Source organism: Thermobia domestica, chromosome 2 (assembly GCF_964235325.1).
Source record: "Thermobia domestica chromosome 2, izTheDome1.hap1.1, whole genome shotgun sequence".
Classification (NCBI taxonomy): domain Eukaryota; kingdom Metazoa; phylum Arthropoda; class Insecta; order Zygentoma; family Lepismatidae; genus Thermobia; species Thermobia domestica.
The window spans coordinates 127993559-128005696 of NC_137455.1; the positions used below are offsets into that span (position 1 = coordinate 127993559).

Sequence of the window (12138 nt, forward strand, 5' to 3'; positions counted from 1 at the left end):
ACCCGACCACTTGATTTAGTTGTTGTTTTCTATGTAACTAATGGCCACCAACTGAGGTAGGTTTCGTAATTAAATTTCTAGGTATTTAATTTATAAAAACGAAAAAAAAATGAATAATAATTAAAAAACATAAGAGAAACACCATTTAGTTGTTTTGATATTGATTTCCATTTTCCTTTTCAGTGTCGTCTATTTGATCTTCGAGCTGATAGGGAAGTAGCTGTATATAGTAAAGAAAGCATAATATTTGGAGTAAATTCCGTTGATTTTTCTGTTAGTGGTGAGTAAGATATTATTTATTCATTTGACACTTCAGTATTATATGAACAATAAAAAAGTGACGATGATCTTGAAGCTTTGCTGGCGTCTACTATTAATCCAATGTTCTCGGGATTGCTGCCACAGTGAATGTTGCTGTGCTGAGCTTTCGTTACCATACAGCGGTAACATCTTCAGAGCTATGTTCACATAGCTCTGAAGATGTTACCGATGTATGGTAACGAAAGCTCAGCACAGCGACATTCACTCTGGCATCAATCTCGAGAAACTGGATTTTTATTTAAAAAAAAAAAAGTGCTTAAATAATTCTTTATATATACTATTGTTGTTTAGTTGAAATGAATAATAAATTGTCTAATATAAGGAAGATGATTCCTGAACAGTATAACTCATAGACTGAGCATAGTTTGTGTCAACACCAAGTTTAATACTAAATTATATTGACTAAATTACATAGAGATACGGAAGCTATATGCAACGAATCTGGTAATTTTTTATTCCACATAAACAACTCAAAATAACTGCCTCAAACCATTTATTTTATTCATACTGCATCCAGCTCTATTTAATCCTCAGTTACATAACTTTCACCATAAACTCAATGTTATTCGTATTATTTATCATTCACAAAACCTTACTTCATTCAATCCGCAACACAACATGTTGACACAAAGAAATCAAGGAATGTTAAACAAGAAACAATTAACATATTGGATTAGAATTAGTTTTAGGATCATAGAATTTTGATCTAACTAGATGAGACAAACTAAATTAATCAAATGATAAATATACTGGTACATCACATGTTCAAAATAACGATAATGTGGATATATTAGTTTATTAATTAAATAAAAATTAATAATTCGAACTAAGAAATAACATATATTCTTTCGCAGGACGTATGTTGTTTGCTGGTTACAATGATTACACTGTTAATGTTTGGGACACGTTGAAATGCATCCGAGTTACCATGCTCTACGGCCATGAAAACAGGGTTTCATGTCTAAAAGTGTCTCCAGATGGTACCGCCTTTTCCACAGGAAGTTGGGATTATACTTTACGGGTAAGTGTAACGTTTATATTATTCCTTATTTACTGGTACGATAGTTTCAAAAACTTCTTGGAACTGGTGCCTATTGGCTCCGATAATGATCATACTAGGAAAAAAGTAGTTTAATAAATTCCTTGTGCTCACGACGAAATAACACAGCTGGTGATACTTGTTTTCTCTCCAACTGTAACACAATAATATATTTCTCTGACGTGCAAGTAACCTGAGAGCAGTACAAATATAAAATGTTTGTATTTTTCTTCAGAACTATTAACGCGCTATTAGAGACCAACATCACTTCAGAAAGTGTAGAATGACAAGGAAACGAAGGAAAAATTGTAAATTTAAGAATTCGTCAGAAAAGTTTATTTTGAAATTGTATTATAAATAACTCAACGAATCGGTTAAAGGAAGAATGGATTTACGAATGTTGCAGCAACTTGATGGAAGTTGTTAAAGTATGTAGCTGCCGGAAAAAAAAAAAAAACTACTTAGAAGGAAATATACTTTATTTGTTTTACTTCTTTTTGTTGCAGGTTGTTTCTAAAACCTAAATGTATTCTGGAACTGTTTTAAAATATTACTTCGTACATTCAATAGGGAATGATAACATAATAAACTTACTTGAAAATATTTTTTAAACTGAAATACAAAACATAGTTAATTATATGCAAAAGTAGGCTAAAGGGAAGAAAAATATGGAACTATATATTTAAGCAATTGTCTAGTGTCAAATCATGTAGTGAGTAATCAATATGTATATACTGTAGTGACTGCATGTGACTTAAACTCCGGTCTGCAAACAGGATGGGCAGAAGTAACTCCCTGTTTTCAATTATTTATATTATGTGCTAGGGACTGTTCGTATATCGTACGGACATCGATGATAAATAGCTCCTGAATACGTTTCTGTATTAGTTTATGATGGATTTTGAAGACCAAGATGAGATAACAAACGTACTTCATGATGCAGTGTGTTATTTGCAATACTTCGTTTGTTGCACGGATCTTATTTAGAGTTGTAGTCCAGATGTATTTGCAACTGCAAGGATACTGGCTATATTTGTATCGACTCGTAGAATTGTCGTATTGATGTCGATGGGATGACTCTTGTCACCATATACTTACTGAAATGTTTATGCTTGTTTGTTGTAGTTATACTAAATTTCAAATATATGTCAAATATATTTCAAATATATTACAAATATAATTTCAAATATATTTCAAATCAATTCGCAATTTCAATTTAGTAAAACTATAGCAATAGCAACAACATATTGCATCAAGATAGGACAGTAGAACACTGGACATTACATAAAACTGCGAAATTGTTATGCATTTTTTACTTGTAGTTCCGATGTGGTTGTATCATACATTTCAATTGAAGTACATACCATCAGTTACATTTACTGCGACTTTTTAAAATCTAGTTTTTGTTTTCATTTTCCTACTAATCTAATTTATTGTATGTTGAATACAACAGGTGTACACCTATTGACAGTGTTCAGCAGTATATATATTAGAATAAATTATATTAGTAGGAAAATAAAAACAAAAACTAGATTATATATATATATATATATATATATATATATATATATATATATATATAATCTATTGTAGGACTATTTAATTGGATATTGTTATACATGGCGCACATTCTTCTAATAGGCGATATATTTAATACATCCGTAGGCTGTGATGCTTCGTGAAATGCTAGAAGCCACGTGCGCATTTTCCTGTTCGGAACTTAAAAGGAAATTCCGGATAATAATATTGGTGAATTTATCTCATTCTTTGTAAGTTTATTCAAAAAACACAGAAGATTTTTTTAAAAATTTGTTTCAAGAGAATACAATGGGCCATTTCGTAAAAATGCAAATATTTTCGATACTGAGGATATATTTCTCTGTCTATATATTAAATAACAGACAAGTTTTGATTGAATTGACTATAATTCGTATATTATTTTGTGCACCAGGATTCCATATTATGGACGCGTATTCCATTTGGGACGCATACGCAGCATATAGAATTTAAACACATCAGTATTCTTGAATTTACTTCTAAATCTCATTATATATCCAAGAATTCTGTAAGCCACATTTGCAATCCAATTTAGATGAATATCCAATTTTTATTGACACACCAAAATCGGTTATATGGTCAGCTTTGTGCAGTTGTTTGTCATTAATATGATATCCAAACCCCAAGTAATTTCTTTTCTTTGTATAATCATTACACTGTATTCCATATTTAATAGTAACTTATTGTATTTGTATTTGTATTTATTTTCATCCTTTTTCATACTAATTGCTCACAACGTGAACGTATGAGTTGGACACGTCATAAGAACACTGAATGTGTACATATGTATACATTTAAATCTACATGCAATATTAAAATAGTATGAATTTATGTAAAAAAAAAAAAAAAAAAAAAAAAAAAGTACAATTTTTCATTATTCTAATTTACATACATCGATATAAAACAACATAACAGTTAATAAAACCTTACATTGTAGATATACAAAATATATATACTTTAAACCTTATTTACTACACGCGAGATATTCTTCTACAGAATAGAAACAGTGCTCGAGTAGGTAGTACTTGACTCTTTATTGAAACCGGATGTTTTGTTTTTTAAAGTGGAAGGAAGCTTGTTATAAATGTTCACTGCCATAGGAAATGTACTATTCTTATGTACTTTTAAACGTGAGAACTCTACATGAAGATCAGACGCTTGTCTTGTATTATGCATATGAATATCTGAGTTCAACCGGAAGCTGCTTGTACCTATCTGTATATCTTTTCTTACAAATTTTAGAAGTTCATATATATATAAACATGGAAGAGGTAAGATTTCAAGAAATTTAAATAGAGGTTTACAAGTAGTTTGAGGTTTAGTTCCGGTCATAAACCTTAAAGCTCTCTTTTGTAAAACGAATATGGAATTTAGCAGTGCAGTAGATCCCCAGAATATAATACCATATTTCAATTTAGAATGAAAAAGTCCAAAATAAGTTGTGAGCAGAACATGCTGACTGACACTATTTCGTAAAAGCTTTAACATGTAACAGGTTTGAGCCAATTTACTACATAATTTTTGAATGTGAATTTTCCAATCTAATGTATCTGACACCCAAAGACCAAGAAATTTGATATCCGAGACGTAATTCAACGTTTTGCCGTTAATTGTTACACAAGGGCGTTTTCTTATCTCGTTTTTTACTACGTGAAAGCACATGCACGAAGACTTTGTTGTGTTTAGTATTAGTTTATTTCTATCCATCCAGTTACTGACAGCAGACATGGTGGAATCTACTGCATTACATAACTCAACGTAAGTTTCTCCAGTTACTAATATATTTGTATCGTCAGCATACAGAACAATTTTAGCAGAGTCTAAACATTGTGGCAAATCATTTATATATATTAAAAATAGAATAGGGCCTAAGATGGAACCTTGAGGAACTCCAAATTTTAACTCTTTGGTATCTGAATAACATTTGGTTACTCCCTGAGTGTTTCGAGATTGACAGTTAATTTCAACAGTTTGCCTTCTGTTGGATATATACGATTTAAACCACTCATAAGCATTTCCCCTAATACCATAATCTTGCAATTTTTTAAGTAAAATTTGATGATCAATTGTATCAAAAGCTTTGCTAAGATCAAGAAATATGCCGGTTGTATATTTCTTAGCGTTTATTGAATTTAAAGCGGAATAGAGAAAGGAGTAAAGAGCAGTTTCAGTAGACTTGTTTGATCTAAAGCCATTTTGAGCAGGAGATATTAAGTTAAAATTATTTAGAAAGCTAACTAGTCTTATATACATAAGTTTTTCATAAAGTTTAGAGAAGGTAGACAGACATGATATTGGTCTATAGTTCGATGTAAGATCTTTCTTGCCACTTTTATATAAGGGCTTAACAACTGCTAGCTTCAATGCCTCAGGAAAAACGCCACTACTAAATGAGTTATTTACTATGAAGCATAAGATATCAGCAATTTCATAAGAGCATTGCTTTAGAATTTTATCAGGAACTTCATCATATCCTGAAGAACTCTTATTTTTCATTTTCAGTGTAGTATTTAAAATTTCCTGACTAGTTACTGGGTGCAGGAACAATGATTTTTCGAAAATATCGTTGTGTCTACTAACGTATTGTTTCCTAGATAGTTTATTGTTCACGTTATTAGTGATAAGCTTTTCCACTTCATTCGTGAAGTAATCGTTAAAAGCATTTGCAATTTCAGTCGGATTTTTAATAATTTTATTTTGACAAGAAACGCTAGTTATGTTAGAGGAGGGTTTTCGTTCCCCAGATTCTTTCCGAATAATTTGCCATGTAGCTTTCATTTTATTGGAAGCTTTCCCAATGTAAGTATCATTCTCTAACATTTTTGCCTGTTTTATGACCTTATGTAAAACTCGTCTGTACATTTTGTGGTATCGTTTAAACACGGGAGTACGGCACCGTCGGGATAGTTGATGTAAATAGCGCATTTTTTCTAGAGAAACCTTTATTCCAAAAGTCTTCCACTTCGAACTGACATTTACCGATTTATTTATCTTAAATTTTTGTTTAGGAAAAGCAATATTAAAATAATGAGTAAATATACATAAAAAGGAATTAAATTGGTCGTTAACATTACATTCAATATAAACATCTTCCCATGACTCAGTTTTCAACAAGTGTCTGAAATATGCCACATTAGTGGGTGTAAATGAACGCCGTTCAGACCATTCCACGCCCACGTTTGTATTCTTATTAATTATTTCTGCGTAAAAATAAAGAAGTTGAGCATTATGATCAGAATAGCCTAGGTTTAGTACATCAACATGAGATACGAAATCATCACGTGGAATTATAATTTGGTCAAGAGCAGAGATTCTTGTTTTGCCTATTCTGGTAGGAGTATTTACGATAGGTTTCAGATTAAATGATGCGCAGAGCGAAATGAGATCTTCTTTTTCTTTGCTATTATTTAGTAAAAAATCAATATTAATATCACCACAAATTACTAACGACTTTTTAGAGGACGAGAATTCCGATATAAGGCATTCTAATTTATTCAAAAAGTTATTGACATTACTGTCTGGCGTGCGATAGAGACAGATAAGTATTAAATTATGATCGCAAAATTCCAGTGCTACAGATTCGAAAGTTTTCTCAACGTTCAATGTAAGGGTATTCGTTAGAATTTTGATACGAAAGTCCTCTTTGACGAATATGGCAATACCGCCATGGGATATATTTTTCCTACAATAGTACGCAGATAGTTTAAAACCTGTGAGTGAAATTGTTTCTATTTCTTCTTTATTCATCCAGTGCTCCGATATACACAAGACATCAGTTTTACTTAATTCATTTTCCAAAATAATTTTTAATTCGATTATTTTATTTCCTAATCCTTGGACGTTGTGGTGTAGGATTTGGAGACTGATATTTTTAGACTCACTTACGTCTTCTACTTTTTGATTAGGAACATTAGCGGTAGTTATGTCTACTGCTTTTAGTAGGGGAGTAGTACTTTGACAACTTACATTATCTACAACATTTAGATCCGAGATACAAGAGGGCATACCACAACACACATAACCTATATTACTTTTTTTGTCATAACAATTACAGGAAACTTCTCTATGTTTATCTTGCGGGAGTGAAGTACACGTCATAAATTTCGCTTTTCTGCAGAACTCGTAACCTATAAAAAAGCATTTGCTGCCTCAATAATCCAATCATAGACCCTTCTCTTTCCTTTTGCATTTAGATGTAAACCGTGACTAGTGTAATCCTGTCTACGCAATGCACCTAAACTAACAAATCTAACATGGCTGTACTTTCTAGAGATCATTTCATTCACCTGCATATTAAATTCAAATATTGATCTGTTTACACTACCGTTCGGCCTATGCGGAAAATCATACCTATAAGGTGTTGACAATACTACTGTTCTAATATTTCTTTTACCTGTGCTTTCAAGTGCTCTTTCTAAAGATACTAACACATTCTGGGTTTCTAGTGGATGGCTTAGGTTATTATTAGTTCCACCAGCCAACACAACACAATCGTTTTCATTGAGATTACTAGTTAGTTTGTGAACGTTCTCAACGATAGATTCATAGGGTGCACTTGGTTTCACAATGCTGCTCACACTAAGGCCAATATTTGCACAATCTTGGATAATAGATGCACAGTTTCTTAAATGACTGCCCCCCAATAGTAGCACTTTTCGCCTGTTCTTTTCTTCGGATCGAGAAGAGATTCCAGTTGACTTCTTGAAACTTCTAGTACCGGTACATTGTTCTTGACTGTCACTCTGTGAAAGAATGTTCTGTTGTGTTTTATTGGATGCACTAATATTGCTAACGGATTTCGCGTGTGCTCCCTTAATGTTCTCCTGTACCCATGTAACTGAGTTAAACTTCCTTTCACTGTTTTTCTTTACTTTACACTGCATGTTCTTTTGTGATGAACTTAGTGGAGCTACTGCTGTTTTACAATTCGTATGTAAGTTAGACTGTTGATAACACTTGCACTTCTTTGAATGTTCACACTTGCCATAATTTACTGTTTCAATTACGTCATTGTTACTGTTTATGCATTGTTCTTCATCGAGAATAGCAAACCTATTTCTAGTTTCTACATTTGATATACATGCAGAAAGTCGATTATTTCTTACTACTTCTGACCACTGGCCATTTCTATGAATTTGACCTTGCACTTCAGCACACTTATCATCTCGTTGTTTCTCAAGTTCGTTTAATTTGCCTTTCAACGACTTTACATCATTCATCAAAATATTTATTATTTCTTGTAGAGAAGAAACTTCCTGTTTTGTTTGTACACAGCTTGCACAAGAGCGTTCTGCTATAGCATTTTCTACTGGGATATTTGTACCCATGCCTCGTTTCGTTTTTGACCTCGTTACTGTCTCTGTTTTGTTATTAATCTTTATAACACAGGTATCACACAAACTAGGAATATCATCAACGTTTCTACAGCATTTTTTTCGACACCTTCTACACAATATCGCCAGGTTTCTTGTTAAATCTTCAGCAGATACGACACCAACACAACCATCTTCCGCCATCTTTTTCCTACTACTCAACCTATTAATTTTACACTATTTATAAAATGCACTGTTGTCATCTTGCAAACTAATGCAGTTCGTTTCCGAATATACAGAGGTTGTTCAGTCTACATTTGACCAATTTCGACTAAATTAGAAGAATCCATGGCGCCAGGTCCGTAAGTGCTCTATGTGTTTCCCTTGGTTCCTAACAATAGCCCGACAGCGTAATTTCGGATTTGTGTGTAGCTACTTTTCATAAGCGCATGAAATTTCCCGTTTCGATGTAGCCCCCATTTCTTTAAATTTATTTAAATAATAAATGATGTCTCAGATTCCTTGTCTCCATTTTCTGCGATGATGGTGTTTTACTCTTTATCAATTTGATTATGTTAGGCATGAACCAAACAGGATATTTCTGATTAAGTTTATTTTACAGTACACACTTGTCAAAAATATAGTTCGTTATTTTATAGAAAGTATCAACCAAAATCCTAATATGTAGTGTTTACTTTATTTTGCAGGTATGGGCATAAAGTATGAATGATACAAATGCTTTATGATGCATAAAACGTTCGATAGATACGAGAAATATTAGTTTATCAACTTGGTGCAGTACAATGGGAAGCAAGAATTTACCAAACTTTATTTTTAATCGCATTTCAAACATCTTTAATCAAAGAAAAGTCAAAATAACAAGAAACATAAAGACGAAAGCTTTAAATATGTGCATTTATTTCATATTGTAAGTTCTCTTCCATTTTTTCCTTCTGCTAAATAAAAAATAAATAAAATGTACAGTTAAAATATTATGCAAGGAAAATCAATGTAAATGTTCACATTAGCTATGTCCATTTGCAGTCAATTGTTTCATTCTAATGTTAAGAACAGAATATTATTATTAATAGTCCTTCATCTATAACAGCAAGGTTTTAACAATAGATTTACCCTTTCTTTAATAAATGCATTATTTACTTTGCTTCGTATTATTATATTTTCCATTCACGATGTATGTATGATATTTACAACGTGCAGTTATGTTGAACCTTAAATCTATTCCTCTTCCTTAACTACTTTAATTTTGCTATTGTTTCGTTCCTCTGCTTTTATTTATTTATTTTATTTATTTATTTTCATTTTCTATTAAGTAGAAATGTGAAAGCTTTATGTTTTACAGTATTACAGAGGAATATTTGTGATCTATTGCTTCACCATTTATCCTATAGAAAATAAGTTATCTTGATAAAAGGCCTATCCGGTTGCAATGATGCGGAGATGGGTGAAATTCAGCTCAAATGTAGAACACACTATGTAAATTCTATATTCCAAAAGCAAATTGTCCTAAAATGGACGGAACATAGTGAAAAAGCACGAAACATTAATTTTAATAGAAAATCAATGACAAACAAATAATTCCTCCACTTATCTCAAAAACCAAAAGAGGGAGGTGGCTGATATTTATTTTCAATCTGTTCCAATCTGCTCAAATGTAGAAGAGACTACATAGATTCTATATTACGAAAGCAAAATATCCTAAAATAGATGGAACATTGTCAAAATGCACGAAACATTATGTCAATAGAAAATCAATGAAAAACAAATAATCCTTTCACTTATCTCAAAAACCTAAAGAGGGAGATGGCTGAAAATCAGTTTAAATATAGAACAGACTATATATATTCTACATTCAAAAAAGAAATTGTCCTAACATGGATGGAAAATAGTCAAACAATCATAAAGCACGAACATTAAAGTCACTATAAAATCGGTGAAAAAACAGTGAAAATCAGTCACTGGAAGTCGTCCACATATCCCAAAAACTATACTAAGGAGATGGCAAATTGGAAGCTTATTCCAAAGATGTAATGAAGAGCTTAAAAACTATGTATAGCACGTAAAGTAAACATGGATAGAATAATGTCAAAAGTCAAGTTGTTTGAGTAAAATCAATAATAATGATAAAATATATGCATCTTCTTCGAATTACCCAGGACGCCTCATGCGGAGGTTACGTGCTTGAAATATCTCACATCTTGATTTGGAATCTCCAGACTTGATTTAGCACGCAACGTGACTTTTGAACTGATCACGTAACACAGTCTGATGATTATGGCAAACCAGATAGGCCCTTCTTTCTTATCAGGTAAATACACTAGAACTAGTCTGATTCATTATTACTTGATATGTACATATTTATTTTTATATACTTGAGTATCTGTATGAATGAGAATGAATGCATTTAATAATTTCATAATTACATTTCATTTGATTACTGAAAGTTTCGGTGCTTAAGTGTTTAAACCAGGTTAAATTGGTGGTTAAAGAGAATCTTGTCTGGTAATGTGAAAATGTCAGTTGGATTTGATTTCCATGTTACGTTATTCCATTACTTAAACGTTAGTATTTTCAAGTTCACTGTATGATTTACTAAAACCTTTTTAGGGTTTGGGATGTACTTCCTACAGAAAGAATAAAATCTGAATAAGTACGTGCTTCCAATCTGCTCACTTTTATGTTTTTTTTTTTTTTTTTTTTTTTTTTTAATGCTAATTGTCCACTTTATTAAAAAAATCTTAAAATACGAAATAATTATTAATAGCTTAGTGGGACCAAATATGAGAGATTGAGAGATTACGCTGCTTTCTTTAAAGTGTGTACATTTATTAGTCAGTTTCATTTGTTGAAATTCTACGTGTTTTATCTAATGAAAGCTATTGTTAGAGAAGAAAAAGGTATTTACATGTTTCCACTATAGATAATTAATGTTAATGTGAAATGTTAAATATTGTATAAGGAACAAAATTCATACCAAAGTTGATATTAAAAAACAGTTGAATAGAATAAAAGGTTATACCAAAGTTAAACACAGAGAATACTTTATACCAAAGTTGAGCTTGCGTGTGTACATACATAAGAGAGTGAAATGTATTTTACAGAGCCATAATAATGTTAATAAGTTATTGTGTGTACAAAAGAATGTTTATATTATGAAGTTGTACCTTGTGTTTTCATTGATCTATAATAATAAATATATCATGTACAATGTGTAGTTTTCTTTTAGCTCTCGGTACCGACTTTATGTAGACTCAATATTACCATCATAATACAAATTGATGTATTGTACTTTTTGCGATTATTTTATGTTTGGTAATTAGGGAAGATTAGTTTGAAAATTGCTACTCTACATAAAGATATACCACTAATTACGGAAAGAAAACGGAGTTTAGAACATACATTTTTGATTTGCTACCTTCAAACGTAGGATAAAACAAATTTGTAGAATCTAGTATTCGTAAGCATATACTATATTAGAAAACAGTCAATTTATTTTTCTAAATAAAGTTAGAAGAAAATAACAACTAAACGTATTCATGTCCTAAATATACGTAATTCCTCGTCATCATATACAATCATAAGTTACTATAGGATTTTTTCCATATTATCTGTGCTTATTAAATTCGGTTACCAAATTCATTCCTTTTACTCATACTGTAATTATAAACGTATTAAAATGAAAACTGACAGCAGAAAATCCTACATGCTTGCCATTTCGTAAAGTGTTTAAGAAATAAAATGTCATTTCGTTTCCCTCTTTTCTGTTGAACCTGGAGATAAGGGGGTCAAAAATTCTTACTACTCGGCAATTTTTAGATTATGAATAGTTGTTAGACAGGAAGATTTTCACAGCTTCGAATTTTCCAAAATTTTACCACTAAGTGGTAAAAT

General features: G+C 31.5%; 1 protein-coding gene across 1 annotated transcript in view; it reads left to right on the top strand.

The window, feature by feature from the left end:
• Nucleotides 1–11469, top strand: part of Gbeta5 (guanine nucleotide-binding protein subunit beta-5) — a 106344-nt gene extending 94875 nt beyond the window's left edge. The window contains exons 7-9 of the mRNA XM_081745886.1: nucleotides 184–280; nucleotides 1176–1342; nucleotides 8937–11469. Of these exons, the coding sequence (XP_081602012.1) occupies nucleotides 184–280; nucleotides 1176–1342; nucleotides 8937–8948 (276 nt within the window). The 3' untranslated portion in view covers nucleotides 8949–11469. The remainder of the gene's footprint in view (nucleotides 1–183; nucleotides 281–1175; nucleotides 1343–8936) is intronic.
• Nucleotides 11470–12138: the final 669 nt, after the last annotated feature.